This window comes from Anarrhichthys ocellatus, unplaced genomic scaffold (genome assembly GCF_004355925.1).
Source record: "Anarrhichthys ocellatus isolate YVR2014 unplaced genomic scaffold, GSC_Weel_1.0 scaffold72, whole genome shotgun sequence".
NCBI classification, from domain to species: domain Eukaryota; kingdom Metazoa; phylum Chordata; class Actinopteri; order Perciformes; family Anarhichadidae; genus Anarrhichthys; species Anarrhichthys ocellatus.
The window spans coordinates 1,745,154-1,766,470 of NW_022280102.1; the positions used below are offsets into that span (position 1 = coordinate 1,745,154).

The 21,317-nt window shown below is 42.7% G+C and overlaps 1 protein-coding gene across 4 annotated transcripts in view; it reads left to right on the forward strand.

Moving 5' to 3' along the window:
* The first annotated feature begins 3,308 nt into the window (after window positions 1-3,308).
* The window catches only part of LOC116397782 (CD166 antigen homolog), a 31,553-nt gene continuing 13,544 nt past the window's right edge, over window positions 3,309-21,317 (forward strand). For all 4 annotated transcript variants that reach the window (XM_031873579.1, XM_031873580.1, XM_031873581.1 and 1 more), the window contains exon 1: window positions 3,309-3,601. In XM_031873579.1, the coding sequence (XP_031729439.1) occupies window positions 3,541-3,601 (61 nt within the window). In that variant the 5' untranslated portion in view covers window positions 3,309-3,540. The remainder of the gene's footprint in view (window positions 3,602-21,317) is intronic.

A 21,317-nucleotide genomic window follows, 5' to 3' on the forward strand; every position in this document is an offset into this window, starting at 1 on the left:
ATAACAACCTAGCAACATAAGACATGCCTTTTGGTCTCCTCGTTTGTTTTACTGTTGCGATCGAGAAGCAGTTACTATTGATCGGCTTTAATAGAAGTGAAGTATGGATGGCATGAGGAGCTCACACAAAGAGATCTATTCTCCTTTTCTTCGTGTAAATGTGAGGATCATTTGGGGGGAAAAGTTAGGCTCTGCAGAGATGAATGAAATCAATAAAGCGCAGAGTCCTCACAGAAAGAGAGGTAACTCTGCATCGACTACAGGCTGCTCACTCACTCAATCAGATTAAATAATGAAGCAATTATCGATCCAAATTCTGGCTGCTGGCCGGCACAGGACTGGCCATTAAGTGGATCTTCCCCTCCCTTGGCCATGCTGAAAATGTCAGGGTCACTGTGTTCGCTGCTTGACACAGTTTACTGAAGCCCAATCTGTAGGAGACTAATCACTTGTCTGCCTCCCAGGAGCTGCTGTGAAGTGGCCAACACCTCCAAGGGATAGGGGAGGAATTTGATTTTCACAACACCTGAAGAAGAGCCAAACGAACGTGTGCCATATTTTCTGCGTCAACTGGGTGAAAAGGACACATTGGAAAAGAGAACTGACCACCGCAGGTTTGTAAACGAGTAGTGTCCTGTTCAGTAACCTACGCTGTACCGCCATTTCTGGTTACTGCTGTTGTTCCATTCATTCTGACAAAGCTGAATTTCATTATTTTTATACTTGAAACACAGCTATGACAATCAGTGTAGACCTGCAACATGAGCCAGTTGGGGTGGGGGAGGAAAAGAAAGATTTCCTGTCTGCAGCATCTCCCGAATGTCAAAAATATGTGCTTTCATTGCCTGAGTCCGTAGCAATGTGAGGTTGTTTGTTTCCATGCTCGTAGCAGGAGCAGTGTCACAAGATGTCTCACAAGATGTCAAAATAGGAGCGCTCATTCTTTCATCAAATAAATAAAGCTGGAGCCGCTACAGTTCCTCCAATATGACATGATAAATTGTAATTCATTAGTCTGTGTGTAATCTCTTTCTCCAGTCATGGGGGCTGACGGGAAATGGTCTCCTGAGAATACAAAGTAAATCTGAGCTTCAGCTGCCTTCATTCCACTGGAGTTTTAGCACAGCTTTTTCACAGGTTTAGACGTGTTGGTGACATGGTTTTGAGGTTCTGTTTTTTGGTTTTTGGTGTATTTTCAATATGTACTCCTTGACCAGCCTCAACCTGAACTCCCAATTATGACCCAGAAGTTATTGTTTGGGAATTTCACACCACGCTCCAGACTCGGTCATCACTCAGCCTCATTCACTTTCACCGACATGGAAAATAAATTAAAAAAAGCAAAGTAGTTCTCTTTTGCACTCGGCGCACCGAGGCAGGGAAAATATTGCTTTGCGGTTAACTTCTAATCAAATTGCATTAGTTTTTCACAGCCTGTGCCCTCACTCCATTTGCACAAACCATCACGGACCTACATGAATTTCGCACCCAGGGTGAGGAATACTTACTTCTTCACCCCAATAGATTTCCTCCCCCTGCCCAACACACATTGTGCGCAGACGCACACATTTTGTGATCAGACAAGCATGATCATGCAGTTACAGCACAGGAGTAAATCATTTTATTTGCAGCGAGTGTGGTTTAAATGACATTTTACTTGCTCTGGTGTTATTTTTACCAACTTCTGAAATAGACTCGATGAGAGTGTCACTGCTATGACCGTTTTAGAGCGTGGAACAGAAAACAGCCCTCATCTATCGTCACGATCTAATTGTCATCACACGGCAAACCACGACTTGAAACCACGACATGCACGTAAATACAGACACCTATGAGATTACACAGAGCCTTAAACGAATGCACGTGTAGAGAAGTCAGTGCCAAAGCACTCACATCAATCCTAATTATGAACACAGTTATTGTATGGATATTAATTACTGTGGCACTGCTCTTGAATGTGCTCTGTGAAATAAATGAAAAGAAAGAAGATGTGAGAAAGGATTTGAATAATTAATTACAGCTAAATTATTTATGTGGAAATTTCCTCATTATAATTAACCTTGGACCCACATCCTATAGCCTGCTTTACCATGAACCTCCTGTCCTCTGCCTGTGAGGCACAAAGTCATGTGTTGCCTCAAGTCTGGAGCGGGGGCTGTTGAAAGTATACCTCAGTGTGTGTGTGTATGTATACGGGCATGCATCTGGAAGTGTGTGTGTGTGTGTGTGTGCATGTTGGAGACAGCAGAGGTGGAAAGTAGCATTTACATTTACTCAGTTACAGCAGTTACTGTAAGTACAATTTTGAGCTTCTGTCACTCTCAATCTTGGCAGACATCTACTTTTTCTACACTTCAGATGTAGACGCTGTACTTGGTATACTTCACTGCCTTTATGTGATGGATGTGGGTACTACAAGTTACTTTGCCAGATGCAGATTTCTCACTCTGATAAGCTCATCAAATGTCACTGTCGTCAGGTAAAAATAGCGAATGAAAAAAATGAAAAATTCTAAATGTCAACTTCTCTCACGTGTATAGCTTTTTGACATTGAACTGATATTGAATTGAGGAGGAAGGCAATCGTTCAGCTCATCTGGAACAAGTAATCTGCAACTTTAGACAGAATTGATTAATTGTTTAAAAGCAGAAATGATACATCCTTTGGATCCAGCTTCTCAAATATGAGAGTTTGCTGTTTTTCTGACATTTAATAGACCAACTGATCTTCCCATTGATTCATTCAGAAAATAATTTTGAGATTACTGCTAAATACATGTCAATGCAAATATGTACAACTATACTATACTACTAATACAAAGAAGAAGGAGAACAATAATAATAATAATAATAATAATAATTTTTGTAAAGTGCTTTTCTAGACCCTAAGCTCAAGTACTAATATGTACTTTTATGTCAGTTAAGTTTTAAATGCAGGTTTAGGATTCGAGTATTTATTGCACCTCTGCATGAAACAAGTCTGAGATGCAGCTTGATTGAATGTTTCTCCCTGAGTGTGTGAGTGTGTGTGTGTGTGTGTGTGTGTGTGTGTGTGTGTGTGTGTGTGTGAATGTGTGTGTGTGTGTGTGTTTGTGTGTGTGTGTGCGTGTCCTTGAATACAGAGTGAGGGTGCATGTTGGAAAGAGGGAAGGATGGGGGGAAGGAAGAGGAGTTGAAGATGAGAGTAAAGGGTGTGAAAGGGAGGAGGGGGGGTCTAAGAAAAGGGGTGGGTGAACTTGTGTGTGGGAGGATGGTGGCGGGGGGGGAGGGGGAGGCGGAGCTGCAGACAGTATCCCCCGCCCTCGTGCTCGTCTGTGCGCTCCTCGCAATTACCTGTTCCTACTGCACTGATGTGAGAGCGAATTGGCGAGCACATGCCACGTTGAGAGAAGAACATCCGAACTGAACACCAGCAACAGGGGCTCGCGAGGACCATTTGAGTTTAATCCACCTTAAAAAGAAAGAAAAAGAAAACTCCACCAAGTGGTTTAACAAACCTCCGAAACAAGCAGCCGACCGAGGATCTGAGAGACCCGCAAGGATGCACTTGTTGTCCGCCAGCTGCGTGCGTGCCCTCCTCTTCGCCACGCTCCTCCGTCAAGGTAAGCTTTTGTCCCAATATCCGGGCAGCGGTGGCGTTCACGCGGGGTTCGCCCGTGCACTGTAGCCGCAGATCAGCCTACATGAGAGGGGGAAAGTCCCAGCAGTCACACGCAGGTGCTACCGAAACTTCAGCCTGGGTTATCGATCACATTTCCCGGGGAGAAGTGGAGCAGTGACCCTCGTGTATTTTTTGGTTTTAAGTTAGTGAGCTGTAATATAGTTCATGTTACTCGTATCAAGTATCTAGTCATGGATGCTCAATTTATGTGGATATGGTTTGCGTATGAATTTATGCGAGAATAGTCCTTTCTGTATTTTGTATTACAAGTCATGAAAAATTATTCTCTTATTGTTGTTTATTGCTATAAACCACCATATGCCACATATAATGCAGTGGTCATTAGTATCCATGGCAATTGTGTTAGATTATATAAAAAGAAAATCTACATCTAATTATAATGCATGAAATAAAGTCCAGATAAATAAGACCAAGCAGTTTCTTTTAACTTAATTCACCTCAGTACATGTTTTATTACATTTCTGGTCATATCTATAAAAGTTTTGTGTGTATAAACGGCTTATGCGAGATGAAATTGTGTCCATTGTGCCACCCTTTTTTTGTTTGCCCCCCCCCACCACCCCCCCACATGATGGGAGAGGCAGGCAGTGAGGTAGTCATCCTCACCCAGTCCTCACATGTGCTCATGCCATGATGTCATCATGATGCCTCATTCTTATGTGATTTATTTCTGTTAACCAGGCTGTTGAGCAGAATGATGCTGCGTTTACATCCTGTCTGAATTATTGTAATTATGGGCTGCCTGTTGGCTGGGGAGGGGGGGGGAGTGCTCCTGACAGTCTCCCACTAGTAATTGCATGCAGGATTGGATTCATTGTGGATGTGAACAGTTGTAATGGTTTGTCCAAGCAAATAAATAAGGTTCATTGGGTGCGATGTGAATGCAGCAACCCTGCCATTAAGTGGTGTTATTTCAAATTTGGACAATGTATGCTTCTTTTATTGAACAACTCTTAGACCTACTTTTATGCTCGGTGTTTCATGTGCAGAAGGTGTGACTGCCTTTCTCCAGGCTTCATTGTTGTCTGCTCTGTCAGGCCAACAGGTAGCAGCACCATGTGCTCACATCACTCAGCCAGGCCATTAAGCAAAGCTGCAGAGGAGCTCAAAGTACTCCCTTGGAAAGGAGAGGGGTGGAGAGGTTGATCTCACTGTACTCCCTCGTCACACCCCGGTGGCGCCTGTTGTTGAAAATTAACACCATGCAGCACCTATCAGTCAGGCTCAGGTGGTTTATTTGAGAGGAAATGAATGGCCCTTTTAAGGTGTTTTTACACCGCTGTGCCGCTGCAGTGCTGTGTGCTTGAGACAGGAGGAGAGTGCACTGAGTTGGTAATGAGGTTAGACTTTATGGTCGTCCAACACAGCAGTGTGTTTAGTTGGCATGCTGCCTGAAGTGATGGTTGAAACATGTGTGTGTGTGTGTGTGTGTTTGCCTACACAACAGATGGTCAGTCTCGCAAAAACTGAAGGTTTCTCTTGGGCTGTTACAAAACACAGATGTTTGCGATTCTTCAATTTGCTCAATACCGGCTAAAAAATCTGACTGAAAGGCTTTATTGAGTTTGGGATTTGCAATAAAAACTGCATCGATGCTTGTAATAAAAAAAAAAACCAGGCGTGCGTTTATTATATTTGAACTGATGGAAAAAAATAACAGCTCCCGGGGCTTCGTCGGTGAAGGCCGAGCAATGGCTAGAACAGAAAAACAGAGCGCTGAATAACTCTTAGAACAAACAGTCAGAAAGATGCATCTGTTTTTTTTGTTCACTACCTTGTCTCCACCCTTCCCCCACCACCACCACCCCCCCCCCCCCCCCCCCTCCCTCCCTCACCCCCGCCTGAACAGACAGGCATTGCTCGGTGTCACAGCTGGTATTACTTGTCAAGCGAGTGGGGCTCTCCTTTTTGCTAATGGACTAATCTCTTGCGGGGGTCACCCAATTTCACCTGAGATAGATTCTGTCTCCCTTCTTTCATCTTTAACTAGGTTATGTCCAGACCTGCCTCGTGAATGTCGTGATGTTAATGCACAGGAACAGGAAAGAACGGCTTTAATTGTACACTTGAGTTAGACGGGAGATTGTGTACAACTATGTATTTGCGTGCGTGTGCACGTCTCGTCTTGTTTCTAAGTGCTTTCCGTTTGATGTTTGAAGACTGCTTGTGGTTGTTTCTTCTTTGAAAAGAGATGTATCTGTGACTTGTATTGTATCCCCTTCATGCAAAATTCAGATGCATTCATGAGAAGTATGGCAACTCAGCCGAATCATGGCTTTGAATAGAAATGCTGTGTCTTTCCTTGGTGCTATCGCTTTAATACTTACTCTCTTAAAATAGTTTAGTTGCTTCCTGATCGGATTTTGCAAATGGCTAGCTCCAGAACTTAATCAAATCGTGTAATCAAGTTTAACTGTCTGAGTAATTGAGGAAAAACATGAGGTAGTATGAAAATCTGCAGCATTTAAAGATTTGATTATCATGTTTGTGCAAAAGATCTTAAACTAACAAAGGAAACAGAGCTCCTATTAATCCATCGTTCCTCATACTTCTCAGAATTAGAACGCCTAAAATAGCCCCAAATGTATTATTTCTTCCTCAAGCCTTGATCGGAATATGAAATCAGCGGAAATCTAAGCACATGTGCTGTTGATGGAGAAAATAGGGGGGTGGACACTTTCATGGGCGAGGTTGTACTGTAAATTAAAGCAGCATTAGGGTGGGGAGCCCAGTGTCACTTCCCAGCGGGGGGTGGCAGGATTCCTACTAGCACCCCTGGCAGCAGCGCTTTATAGCTGGGATGTGGGGCTCAGGCTTAATTAACGACATGGTAACTTCAGCTTTAAATCACTGATGAATAAAGATAAAGAGGAAGCTACGGGTGACGTATAACTAAAAATAACCTGAAGTTATGATGAAATTAAAACATGGCGGTTACATAGTCTTCGATGCTGCACAAGAGCAGGTTTTTAGTGCAACTCGGAAATTCCATACAAGCTTCGATCATTTAACCGGACAAATCTGTGGATACCACAATTCACAAGAAATTAGGCCGCTGCATCAGCTCGCCCCCAGAGAAATGATGCTTATAACATATGCATCTGGACCATATGGTGTGCTAGCTGCTCAGATACTGTAGACCGTGAATTGAACAGACAAACAAATGGTCCTAGATTGTGCAAACCAGAGTACAATTGGACAAAACTGTAATTCTGAGGTAACACACTTGAATATAGTCATGTAAAAGGGATTTCTCTAGGTCTGTCCGCCATCACACAGTGGGTTGTCCCACCAGGACACTGAACAGGTGGAGGAGTTGGGGGAGGTTTTCAGGGCCGCGAAGAGGCCGACTGTCTCATTATGATTCTTGCATGTGTGCAGTTGTTGAAAAACCAGTTTGTTACCGTCACTCACATTGAGCTAAACTGTGGCAGTTTTCGCCTCATTGTTCACTCGATTATAACTTTTAGAGGGAGTCGTTTTAAGGCTAAAGCTCTAAAAATGTTGCATAGACTTTTGCTCCAAAAGTCTCATCACTAAATCCAACTTCACCTTTAGATTAGATGTAGTGAGAAATATGAGCTACCACATGAACATGCTGAGTTTCCTACATGTCAGAGGGAGCAATTCCCTCTTTGCCGGACTCACCGAGCAGGGAGATGTACGAGCGCTTTTGCCTTGAGAAAATGAAAGGACTTGTGTGGCAAAAGCAATCACTCCGAGGCAATGACTCAATGAGAAAAGGGCCCTTTGTTCGCCTGTGACAGTTTTACGCACACAATTATCTGTAAAACAGCAGCAAGTGAATCTTAATTACACTTTGGTGACTGGTTTGCCCCACTTTTAGAGCCCGAGTGTGAGATATATTTAATTATCATAATCTCGACTAAAATGGCCTATTCAGCCCAGCCAGGTTAAGGAAGGCCGGTTGAACTGGGCCCTTTGTTGACTTTTCATACGTGCCGTTTCACACTTTACATGGTTAAACTGAGGCGTGATTATTGTAAAGTGAGTGAAAGCACCGCAGTGTTTTACCAAACAGACTAAAATCTCAGTTTACGCTTCGGCCATTTTCTCACTTTCCTCATTGTACACACAGGTTTCTCGCTCTGCCGTGCAAAATAATGGTTTATTTGTTATCCAAGGGGAGGGACCAGAGTTCTATTGTTTCAGCTGTAAAGAAAGGCTTAACAACAGGAGAGGGATGACTGTGCTAGGCAGTAGTGCTTCGTTCTTTATGCAGGAATACCCCTATTGAAATGCATGAAGGTATCCTTGGTTTTGGTGAAAGCCCAACAGCACTCTGAGATTGGGCAGCCCTTGTCTCTGGGACAAAAAGTGAGGTTGTTTCTCTCTTTTGTCATTGACGCAGCCCCCCGCTTTCACTGGATTTCCTGTGGACTCCCGCCGACTGTATTGTGATGCTGGCTCTTTTTTTAACAAATGAGTGTATGATAGCGACTTCTTGCTCCCGCTCCTCTCTTTGTCATTAATATGGAACAGCACACACCCCTCGGAGAGGGCACAGAGTAGCTGCTGCCTCTCCCTGCACTTCACATGTGCAACCTGACTGGGTGGGGTGGGGGTTTCTCCTCCATATGAAAAGCCCCGGGGCCACACCCATCTCTAGCAGGGCCTGGATCTTTGTTCAAATTCTCCTTTAGAGTCATTGCTCTGTTTTAATGAATTCTTTGAGCGCTCTCCATTAACTGTGATGTTAATCCTTCGACCTCAGAGAATATTTAAGGAATACCGTGAAGGGGCCTGTGAAAAGTCAAGAGGGCGGGTGCTTATGTTGCTTTTGTTTTTGTAAATTACATTTAATGAACTTCTTTTTCTCATTAAAATGTGTATTCTAGATTAGGGGAAGACAAAGACCCTTTTCCCACCACTGACAGCAGAGCGTCAGCAGCAGGGGCTCTTACTGACCCATGAGGGGGGTTCGTAGTGAACCTCTGATATTTATGCCTCCGCTGCCATAAAATCATTATCTCTGCCTATTTATGGGGCTCAAGTGGCAAGACAGGAGATTGCCAGTGCGTCAGGCCTTTCTTCTGACTTTGTCTGAGTATCATGGAAGTCAGGCGGGTTGACACAGCTTTTGTACAAAAGGTGAAACATCCATTTGGAGCCTGGGGCCAACTCGTAAAGTGACATGGAGTTTTGTCTTCCATTCCTTTCTGAATCATCCTCTGTTGGGCCAAAAGCTCGTCCGCAATGCTGAGAATTCTCTCTATTCATTCAGACGCTGTGTAGCAGTGTTTCATTGATGAAACATTGTGCGGTTCCCCGTTACGCACTGCCTTCAGGACTCAACAGAACAGTCTTGTGTCTCCATTTGACCTCGGTATTCACATTCTCGCCATTTTAAAAGCTGTTTCTTTGTGTTGTGTTGATGTCCACGATTCTCCCCTCATAGACTACTGCGGCAGTCTGCGAGTGCCCGGAGCTATCTTTGATTACATACCGCTTCGGCTGAACTTGCCGGAGACAGGAGTTCTCATTCAGGGAGATTCCCTTTACCGGGGATAGGAAGAGGATATCTCTGATTTGAATTAAAAGCCTGGCATTCTGTTAGGGCCTAAGTGTGAAAAAGATAGAAGATTAAATGGTTGGCTCGTCTGCTCTGGGTCATCCGTATATCAATACACTTGGGACTACCCTTGAACCTTTTATGGAGGTCTACAATAGGCTCATGGGATGGGGAGGAAAGCCCACGTCTATTCTCACATGCTGGATGCCGGCCTTGAAATTTTAAATCATCGTGTTTTTCTTACAATGGTAGTTATCTTTAAAAAAAAAAAAAAAATTGCTTTACTCTTTTACTGGATTTCAAGCTGCTCTATTTATTAGATTCCCAATTGATGTGATGCGGATCCCCTGAAAATAGGAATGGTTGTAGACTCACCAATAGATGCTTTCAAATCCTACACACTGGCCCTTTAAGAGATTCACATTATATTTACCTAAAATATTTACCTAAAATTAATGTACAGGTCATATAGCCAAAAATAATGGATAGGCCATTTAAATGATTAGCCAAAATTAGCACATTAGCAACCAGATAAAACAATTATATAATACTTTTAACTAATTATGTCAACCGTTTATCCTTTAGTTAAACAGTTGAAATACTAACCTAAAAGTAATAGACAAACAGCAGTATTGTAATATTCTTTGGATGTTGTTGTAACAACCCACTGATGCTCCAGAGAACATGTTTACTCTATATATTCATTAAAATGTAGGTTATTATTGGACCCTGTTTGGGAGCGTTGCTCGCTCTAAACTGTACATCAGTCAGTAATCTCCCCCCCCCACTCCCCTTTGGATGAAAGACCTTTTCACATTCCAGACCTTGAAAACTTAGACTTCCACTCTGGCCCCAGGGCCACGTTCTTGTGTGCAACTTCTTGGAAAAACCACGATGAAGTGAGGAGAAAGGTAATCCTTGTATCTAAACAATCTTGTGAGCAAAAAATCATCAGAAAGAGCAGCAGTTCGTCCTCGGATTCAACATCAGATTTCGTACTAACTAGTCAAATGACTTGTGGAGGTGTTGGATGTTTTATGATAAGACACTCTTCTTTGCTCTTAAGTATTCAGCTCTTCTCCTGCCAGACCTTACAAGCAAGGTGAAGAGATGCTTGTCTGTTAATTAGATGCATTACTTCATTTTCTAATGGGGTGTCTTAAGAGGTCAAGTAGCCCTGTGTTCCCGGGGAGAATCTCAATGCATTACACATCCCGCTGGTGCATTTTAGACACAGGATTTTGCACTGACTTATACTCTTGGCACAGGAAAACAGCGCGCACGACTCTTATATCACCGTGTCTCGACGGCATGGTGGACGCAAAATAAAAAGCAGGAGCGTTTAATAGTACACTCACAAGCAGGCTCTTGCCATATAAAGTTGCTTTATTACAGTGCCTGTCTTGTCTAGAGTGAGGACATTGTTAAATGAACTTTGCAGGGTTTAATTTTGAGTAATGAAGATGCCATAACCCATTATACTTTCATTCATTTCCCCCCACATGCAAGTAGTGGATACAGGAAGAGATGACGCATCATTTCCTCATGTAACGATAGTGATTTCATTTCGTGCAGGGTCTGGTCACACAGCAAAGAAACTGACACTGAAAAGAGACTTTTTTTTAGTGAGTGTCGGTGCTCTTTTCTGAGGAAATGTGAGGGTTACCTGTCTCACTGCCACAGCACGCTCATGTATAAACAGAGCCAACACCAACGGACACACCAAACCAAGAGGATATCACAGCCACCGCTTGTCATTTGTTCACCCAGTGATATCTCCCACTGGGGGTTCTAATAATTGTCACCTTTCTTGCTCAGGCTGCCATGTCCTCTGATACCATGCTTGAATGAATATATGTCTTATCGTCCTCGGTAATGTCTTGTGTTCATTGCATTTCCATATCTCAGGTCATTACATCTGCGAATATGCATGTTCTTAATATTAACAACTGAACACGTAAGAGAAGGCGGCGAAGAAGTTTGTTTTTAGATGCGATTGGTTCTCCTCTTGCTCAGTTTGTACATCTTTTTGTTTCCTCCTTCTGCCGAGAAGTTCTAATGAGCTATAAAACAAGACTAGATGCACAGCATGCTAACATGCTCACAGTGATAGTGCCATCACGCTGATGTTTAGCAGGTATGATGTTAATCATCGTCGTGGTTTAACCATTTAGCATGCCAACATTTGCTGATTCGGAAGACACTAAAAACTTGAGTGCAGACGAGTATGACGAGAAAGCCATTATTTTTGCAGTTATTTGGTCATTAACGTCTCGGACAAATTAAAATTGTGACCCGAAGAAGCACTACAGGGAAAGGTAAGGGGTCCCTGAAGAAATTAAAATTCATCCTGAGGAGAGCCCATGAATGTCTGTACTGAAAGTGATGATTCATTAAATATCAAAATAATTACTTATTCATTTTCTGTTGATCTCTTAATCAAACAATTGACTCCACAGCTCTAGTCTGTGCCGAGCTTCAACGCAATCCAACAAGCAGTTGTCGAGATATTCAGTGTGGAACAAAGTGGTCGCCCAAACCACCGACATTTGCCATCTGTAGCTCCATACGATAGCGTGGCTAGAAATACATTTGCATGGCGTATTTCCAAATACGTGTGTAGTTTCTACCACTATGTCTTTTGTTGTTGTTGTTGTTGTTTAATATCACAGCAAATGTCCTTATTTATCAGCAATCCTTTTGTTCTGTTGTAATTTATAGCCCTTTCTGTACTTTCAGAGGAGCCGTTGCCCCCCGAGCTCCTGCATTTTTGTCTGACCCCGCAGTCGAAGCGGCTCGTTGCTCCAGGGAACTTTCTGAACAGCGTGTTGACTCAGTTTGCTTGGAGGGGGGATAGTCTGTGCAGAGCAGTCCCATGGAGATGTTTTACCCCCCGAGCTCACGAGGCCATATTGTAGATATTTTGTAGACATCTCTCAGAGGTGCTCATTGACAGATTTTGTGTTTGTGTGCTGCTCACTATCAGTTAGATCTGCAGGGCTTCTTGTGCTTTTGTTCTGGCTGGGCCACAGACTGGGAGATATGCGACGCCAGAGTGGATGGTTAAAAGCACTTACCCTGATTTATGGCTTCCCCTCATGTCATAGAGGAAGAAGAAAATGCAATAGCCACTACTAATGAAATTATCATGCCTTAAAAGGACCCGCCTACCCAAGACGACAGTGACATATGTGTAATGACATAAACTGAGAGGGGTTATCTCATTTTACAGAAACAAAAGACAGAAACAAAAGCGCAAGATTGACATTTCTATCTGTTATGTGTCTTTAGAGAAAGTAAGATATCACTTAAAGTGACCTTTCTTTGAAAGATAAATTGTCTTTCGGACACAAGTTCATTTATTTCACATAAACAAACAAATTCATCGTACAGAAAAACCAGCCTGGCGCCAGTGGAGTTTACACTGGTAAAGCCTTTCAGCCGAATAATATCGGCGGTTATCCCGCCACGTAAATCTGAACGTCCTAAAGTCACAGAAAGACTCAGTGGTGGGACAGCGCACGTTAATCTCCAACCTTTCACAGCACTGCCATCAAAGCAGACGTTGGTTCATGGGTATTAAATGTGAAACCACACAGATTTGATGTGCAAGCAGGTACATAATCCTTTGTATGTATTATCTGCATTCCACGTATTCCTCCCATCGCTCTCTGCTCTGTTTAGCCAGCAGAGGCTTTAGGACCCCCCCGGAGCCAGAAGCTAAAGCAGGACACAATTTGAAACCGTCATGCCCTCTTAAGACCAACCAGGCTGTTTGGCTTATTTAGAATGGGGAGCATTGCCTGCTCTGTTTCACAGTGAAGGGTTAGAAGGTCAGGCCTGTCATTATGAGTGCACACAACAGCATACATGACTCCTTGCTCAACTAATGCGAAAGTACCAGCCTCGCCGCGGCAATTACCAGTGATGAAAGCTACACAAAGCCATCTGATTAACAAATGGAAATATCTACCTGTTAATATTTTCTGTTGTTTACAGGGTCACAAGGCATGCATTATTGATACGGCAAAGTAGGTGCTGTGCAGTACATTGAGACAATACTACAACTATTGCACATATTTCCACTAATCATCCATTTTGTGTCGGGGGAGGGAAACTTTAAGATCGATGAGTCGATGCTTTCTTGTTCACCCGCGTAGGGAAGTGATGGGCTCTGGGCGAGTTCATCCCACCCTTTCTCCACCGCTCCGGTCAGGGCTGCTGTGTGGACAAGGCTGCCTTTTACCGTCAACAGGGGGCTTTGTTGTGGCAGCAGGTTTGATTGGTATCCTCAGGCACCTGCAACCGTAATATGTTCATACAGATAGTATAATAGTAAACACAAGTGCTCCCCCGGGCCCAATGTGCCGCATATGTTCAAAGGATTTCCTATTTATGGGGGCGCAGGGGGCAAGGACAGGGCGGGGCCACGCTTCCAGGAAAGGGAGCACTTGTGGTGGAGACAGACATGCAAGTACTTGAACAAAGAGCTTATTACAGTCGGGGTAAATAGTGGGATGTGTACAGCTGCTGGCTGGGGTAATGTTTAAAAATAAAAAACATAATCTAATTCGACGGAATTTTCTACCAGTATGATGATGCTTTTAGTCTGATGGTGCAGTGGATGTTTCAACCTACCCTGCTGTAGTGCTTTGTCTGTTCGCATATATAATATGTGGAGCAGGAGGGTGTGGCATGGGTCTTGGCTGCAACTAACTATCATTATCATTACAGATTCAGCTGTCATTTCTGTCAGAAAATATAGAGGAAATGCCCTTCACATGTTGCCAGAGCCCAAAGTGACGTGTGCAAATCTGGCCAACAGTCCAAATGATATAAAACAGAGAAAGGTAGCAAGAGGGTCTGACATTTCCAAGACCGAACAATTATTCAAACAATTATGATTTGATTATATTTTATTAATCAGTGCAAAATCTTCATTAGTCACCAATGTTGAGCAAGAGGGTTTTGTAATGAGCTAGGACTGTAATTGATCAATTGAATACAAAACGAGCTGTTGATTATCCTTTTTTCTCTTAACTAATTCATCTCTAGGTATGAAAATTTAATTAAATTCCTTAAATTGCTCGGCTTGTCTGACAAAGAGCATACAAAAGAGAGAAATCATTCAACTTTAAAAGTTGGATTCAGCGTTATGTTTGCTATTTTTGCTTGATAAATGACAGAAACATATCGACATTTTTTTGACTACTTTCTGCTAATGGATTCATTTTGTAATCGGTTAATCGTTACAGTACCAGACTCTCTCTCTTTTGCTGTATGACGTTCGTGCCGAGGACCCTTTAGGCTATAACTATAACTGATTACAAACGATGTCCAATCTATAATCGGACATCCTGGAAGTCAGTCCCGCTCTAGTAGCCCCAGTTGCTTCAGGCAAGCGAGGCTCGCAGTTTTACGGAGTGTATGCATAAAACTGAAACCTCCCGTCTGATGTGATACCTCTTGAAGAGACTTGCCGAAACGACAAGCACTTTGATGTCAAGAAGGTTGTTTTGAATGTGTCAGGAATATTTGAAAGCGGCCTATTAACGCATGTAGCTGCACAGGGTGGGGGGGGGGGGGGAACGGAAAAGGTTATAAGAACTTGAAGATTCACCTCATGGACTTCGATTTATGAGTATCAGTTCAAACTCGTCAGTAATTCAAAGGGCACTATATTCATTAGTGAGAAGCGTTTCTCACTTTTAGAGGCTCCCGTCTGGAGCGTCACACCATCTGCTGCACCTCTGTAACCCTTACATTTATTTTATTAGGCTGTAAACATTTATTTCATTATCAGTGTGACTGCATTTTTTTCAGCCTTAATTGGCTTGATTATACATCCCAGTGATTGCTGGAGGAAACGGCTATGTGATTGTAATTACATCGGCTGTAAATAGAGTTTTCAAACAGCAAGTCCTACCCTCTCTGTGCATTGATCTGTGCCTCATAATCTCAAACTCAGCATTAACGTTTGGAAACCATTGAACCATGTGATCATATACCGGCTTTAAGGCCGAACTCAGATGCATGCACCTAAAATGCTGCGAGTGCAGTTGGATACACTAAAATCCCACACTACAGACATGAATCCGAGCTGCAGTTGATGGAATGTGTTATTTTCTTGTAAGGACTCTCGTAAAGTGTGCTCTATCAGTGCTGCTGAAACGTTGTTAAGCACTCAACCAAGTTTCTTTAGGAGCTCAACTTTAGCCCCTAAAGTACCTCCTCGAAGTAAACTTTGATTCAAAGCCTCTGCGATTGCAGGCAGAGTTGTTGCGCGTGGATGCAAGCTCATCATTAGGCACGGGCGAGCAGGACAAATTCAATAACGCTTGTGGGATCCTCCAGCATAATATGGTTTGAAGCCTCTTTGGCATATGAGAAAGTTATCACATTGAAATGACTCAGCAATAATTAAGAATGAATGAGTGGTTTCTAATCACGCGTCTAAACTGACTGGATACAAAGTGAATAGGTGCCAGGTTCGATATAGACACAAAAGCAGCATTTGATATGAACTCATAAGCAAATTTGATAGGCGTCCTTGCTTTGGTGCTTTTAGGTATGGAAGTGAAAAGAGTATTGAATATCAGTTGAACTCAGTTTCTTTTCACAGAAGAAAGGTGGAGAATTACATGTCTTTGTTTGTATATTAACACAAAGACACAGTATATACTTGATTCTGCTTTGTCCTTGGGGAGGTGGAGTTTTTTTGAAAATTCTTACCTGAGAAACACGGCCATCATGGCACACAGTCTAGACATGGGAATCCATTAGCTTCCCCCTATAGTCTCAGGTACCGACCGGGAATTTGGAAAATCAATCTTGTTCATTCATAGCCTATGGTTGGGTTAATGTCCGCTCTTCCTGAAACAGGAAAATGAACTAATTGCCAAAATGTTAGGCACCGCGCTGCATTAGGACGGGTTAATGGATAAGTAGTAAGCGGTGTGGTTGCGCTTTGTTAATGGCCTAATGTTGCCTTTAATGGCACATCGTTAATGGGAGTTGTTGGCGGACGCTTGGAGTCAGGACTGTGAGCTCTCCTGTGATCTGCCCCAAGTCTACCCACAGGCACCTCACAAGCACTTCTCCCCTCCGGTCCCCTGGCCTGCGCCCTTCAAATACATAATTCACGATATAATGGACGTGATGTCTGAGTGCACTTAGCACCCGATCACTCCGGCAGCAGGCTGCTGTCTTAAGAGCAGTCCCCGCACTTGGGCAGCTCGCATGCTTACGCAATTTATGACAGTATTTAAGAGGGTTTTTACGAAGGCTCGTGTGGTCGAGTGTAAAGAGGAGAACATTTGAAAGACTAATGATCGTGCCACAAGATCAATTTCGAGGAAACCTTATGGCAAGTCATTTAGAGTGATAATCACCCTTCTTGTAATGTGATCTTTGCCATCTGTCTCGCTGAGAGAAAAAATGTAACAAAATGACTCTGTGATACTGCCAATAATGTGCAGAGGCAAAGCATTAGATACTTTCTGGCAGATACACTATATAAATATGTGTATAATTGTGTATACATACGTCTTTAAGCCTTGTGGTAACATTTACTTATGCTCCCATTACTTCCAGTACCAACAGAAACTTTCCCCTCTAGATATTAGCTCTAGTTTTGCAGAACAATTTAAGCCAAATCAAAGCCACATTGTCTGCTTTGATTGTGCCGTCTGCATCTTTAGAGTGAGACAGTTATTTAAACGAACTTGAACATAATTTATTAAATACTCTTGACAATGGTTCCCTTTTAAAATCTCACATTAAACTCACTTGCTAATCAAAGGGAAAAATGCAAGAGGTTCTTGAATTTTCTTTTTTCAGATTTTTCCCTATATTCTGTAAATCTTTATGTTGTGTTTTTTATCCAGCTTCAAGGCTTAAATGCCAGTCGATGTTAGTCAGTCAGAGTAGGCACGGAAAAGTGCAGAAATTGAGATTGCACATATTTTCTGCGTGTTGTTGGAACATTATGAGAGCAATCTCTCCAGGGAGACGCTAATGGGACAAGGGTTTGGCAATCTACCTGGCAGTCGGTGGTCTATCTTGTGGCTTGGCACTGTATTTTTTGTCATTACCTTACATAGCGAGTCAAACACAGACGTGTCATCATGTTGAGATATTTTTCCACTGAAGCCTAAACGAAACGGAAAACATTCTAATACATCAACATTTTGATACCAGTCCCTCAGAATCACACTTTCTCAAACCAATGCAGACAATAAAGCGGTGAGTCACTCGGACAGCGTCCTTAAAGGACCAGAATGCAATTTGGTCACAAGACACCCTGTGTTTTGAGGACTCACTACTCCCTTTGGGCTTATTATTCCAGTGTTTTTATTGTCTTCACCTACACACGAATAACCCACAGCTGATGCAAAAGAGGTTCCACCTGTTGTCTGGGGATTGTCAGCAGGTATTCTGGGAATTGTAGGAAATCGAAGAGGTGGAACCAAACAAGTTATGACGTATTGTGCACTCAGGTCTCTCGCTTGAATTACCTCCTGCTATGCAATCCGGCAAAAAAAAGAAGAAGGATTTAACAGTCAACAACTCAGCTGATCTGCCTCTGTCATCACATTGTGATTCAAATATCGCTGAATTGGGATTGGTGCACAGAGGTATGTGATATCTCATTTTCCAACTAAGCCTCACCCTCTTCAAACCAGCCAACTAATCATAGAGAAAAACAAAACACGTGAAATAAGCAAAGCTGGATTAACTTTGGCAGAAAATCTTGTTTTCATGTAAGACGCTATCAGTCGTAGAAAGAAGCTGATTAAAAAATATGTTTTGAGGCTCTTTAAAACCTGCATTGAGAATCAAGGATTTATGATATGAAAGATGTATCTGTAACAACGTGGCATTTCTTTAGGGAAGCTGCCGTCGAGTACACAAGTGGCTTGAAACACCTGAAGGCAAAATAGATCTTTTCCTCCTCCTTGAGCCCTTCTCTCCTTCTTCGTCTCAATCCCCGACGAGAGGCGGAAGCAGCAACCTGATCCCTCAGAGGCAGGTCTGCACAGGTACTGAAGGCCCTTCTCCAGACTAGTCTGAAACCAGAGGAAATGAAGCCAGCATGTTTTTTTTTTTCTAGTTACGAGGCAACAATGGGAACCCGACAGGTGGGTCTGCAGGCAATGCATTAGCCCTGTTCCCGCCTGATGTCGTCTGTAGGTGTCTGTTGACCACACATGATGCGGCAAATGAACATTGTTGCCTTTAGCGTGAGGGGGAGAGAGCTATCTCTCACCCTCAGTCTCTCGAGACACTTCACACTGGAAACCACATTCTATATCTCGGGAAGGGAGAGTGTAAAGCAGCTTAGGCTATTCATTGCTCAGGTATATTGAAGTAAAAAAGATGCATAGAGAGCACTGATGAGGGCTATTTCGGTGAGCATTACTCCTCTGCGCTTTTGTGTTCTTATGTTTTGTGAAAACCACCTACATACACATTACAGTTTTTGCCTTATTTTCCTGAGTAACATGCAGCATTAGCATGAGTTTGCAGAGCATGAATACTATTGTTGGTTTGGTCGCACAGTGCTCTACAAAATGTGCTGATGCTGCCGGGGTGAAGGAGTGGAGCCATTATGCTTAATATACTCAGACTAATCATATTCGTGTGTTGTACATCATTCTCCATTTGCTGTCCATTCTCCTCAGCAGCACACAGGCTCGCTTTGCCCTGAGGTGACAAACATGGCTCTGCTCAGTGTAAACTGGGAAAGTATGAGAGCTTTTTATTTTATTCTAGTCTGGTTGTCCTGTTTTTGACACAAAAAAAACAAGTCAATCATAGAGAAGTAGATTTAGTGATTAACGATAACTATTTTGACAGTGATTTTCAAGCAAAAACTCCAAACATTCTCTATATTTTCTGCTCATTAACACAATATATTTGGTGTTGGACTGATGATCAGACAAAGCAGGACATTTAAAGATGTCACCGTGGTTTCATTTTGATGGTAATTATCTAGAATAATTTCCCCTTCCAATATTTTTCACTTTTATTAATCACACACTCTTCTACGCCATAAAACTAATAAATAGGTTGTACTCGTAGCAATGTTTCTTATGAAACTTCTAGATAAGAATCTGCAGGACCTTAAAAACACTCAAAACAAAGAATGGTTGAGCTGGACTGCAGATGGAGCCTGTGGGTAACGTTGCACAAAATGAAACCTTTGTCCCAAGTGTTTCCGTCCATAAAGGGACCTTCTTTTCTGATTGATTCTCACCCTTCTGAAGGTCAAAGAGGTGCAGGCAGACATTTTTAGGGTGCTGGAAAGCTTTCTGGAACAGATGGTGTAGCAAAAAAAAAAAACGAGGCTTGTAAAATGGCTTGAAATCTCCACGTCACCGACTCATTTCACACAATGCGGCTCTTGTCGACCCCAAAGTACTTCCACAAACTCGTGCCTGCTGCATTTAGGCCGCTTCATCAACATCATCAACACCAGAGCTGAAACTATTTTCAACAATTATTCAGCAACTATTTCAATAATCATTAAATCATTGCAGTCATTTGTCAAGCAGAAATACCAAATATTCTCTGGTTTGCTGTTTTTTTTGTCATAGGTGATAATAAACTGAATCTCTTTGGGTTTTGGACTGTTGGTTGCTGAAGGGTGAAGACGTCACCTTTGGCTCTATGAATGTGCGATTTCTGGTATTTCTTAGACAAACCGATTAATTGAGAAAAACAACGGCAGATTTATGAATAAGAACTGCTTGTTGCAGCTCAAATCAGCAGCAATTTGAAGGACGACTGACTAAGATTATAAGACTCGACGAGCTCCTTCAGGTTATTCCTTGGCACGGCTTTGCTTTGAGCTTAATGCTATCCTTAGATGAAAAGCTAAGGGATCATCAAAGGGATTAGGGTTCATCATGTAGGAACCGTGACTGTCTGTGCACTGTCAAGATTCACTCAAAACACCAAATTTAAACAAACCAATTTACTGACAGACCAACGTTGTCGTCACAAGATGCTGCTACCATAGCTAAACAAGCTTACAGCCTGCACATAAAAGCGAGAGAGGCCTAATGGTTTGGGGAAATACTACCACCACCCTTCTTTCACCGCAACATACAGAACAGAACATACAGGACCACTTTGTTGTGCATGCGTCCTCATTACATGCGTCAAAGATAGAGTCACTCAGCTATATGGGCGATAGTGTTTTTTTGCCGAACAGCTCTCGACAGTCGGGTAAAAAATACGAGCTGATGCCCTTAGATTTACGCCATAAAAACACTGACAGGCAATTACACTAGTCGGGAAAAGCTAAATTATAGAGCACACAATGTTGACGTTTGCAATGGGGCCTCCGTGGTTCAGCCTGCAACATGAAGAGAAACTGTGTGAAAGGAATGTTGTGTAAGTGTGCTGTCAGTTATCCATCATTGACATGAGTACACCCCTTCCCTCGAGACAGAGATGGACGGAGGTAGTGAGGATGTTGTTCGATATCTTTTAAGTAAAAACCCTGTTCAGCAAGCTGGTCTGGAACACGTCGGCAGACTGTTCGAATACAGTCGTGTGCTTTTCATGGTGAAATATGAACTAAGGGTGTGAGCTGACTAAACAGCAGCCTATAGAGCTCATATATCAGCCTATTAAATGGCCACAAGGACGCTTCGGGGAACCTGCTGGTAGACGGAGCAATTGTTTCCGAAACATTCCGCACCTTTCCATTTGACAGCAGTCCTTCTATTTTTCTTGTCGGCAAATAATGAGAAAGTTGGGCTTATTGAATCTCTGATCTCTCCTCTTTTCAGCACTTGTTTAATTATTTAAGAAAAGACAAGGACGAGCAGAAGAATGTCACAGAGGGTTAGCTTTTCTTTGATTTCTCGCTCTTTATGCAAGCGCCGTTCACTATAAGAATCTCGCCTTTCCTCAAGTATTAGCGATCTAGTTGAAGTGGTTCTGTCTGCTCCCTCACCGCTGAACCACTTCTGAAGAGAGACTATTTGCCATCAAGTCTTTGTGGACATGCACCATGGGATCTCCATTCACTGCACAATCCTCATTTTCAGCTCTTAATACGTTTGTGCCTCCGTTTTCTTTTGGATGTTGA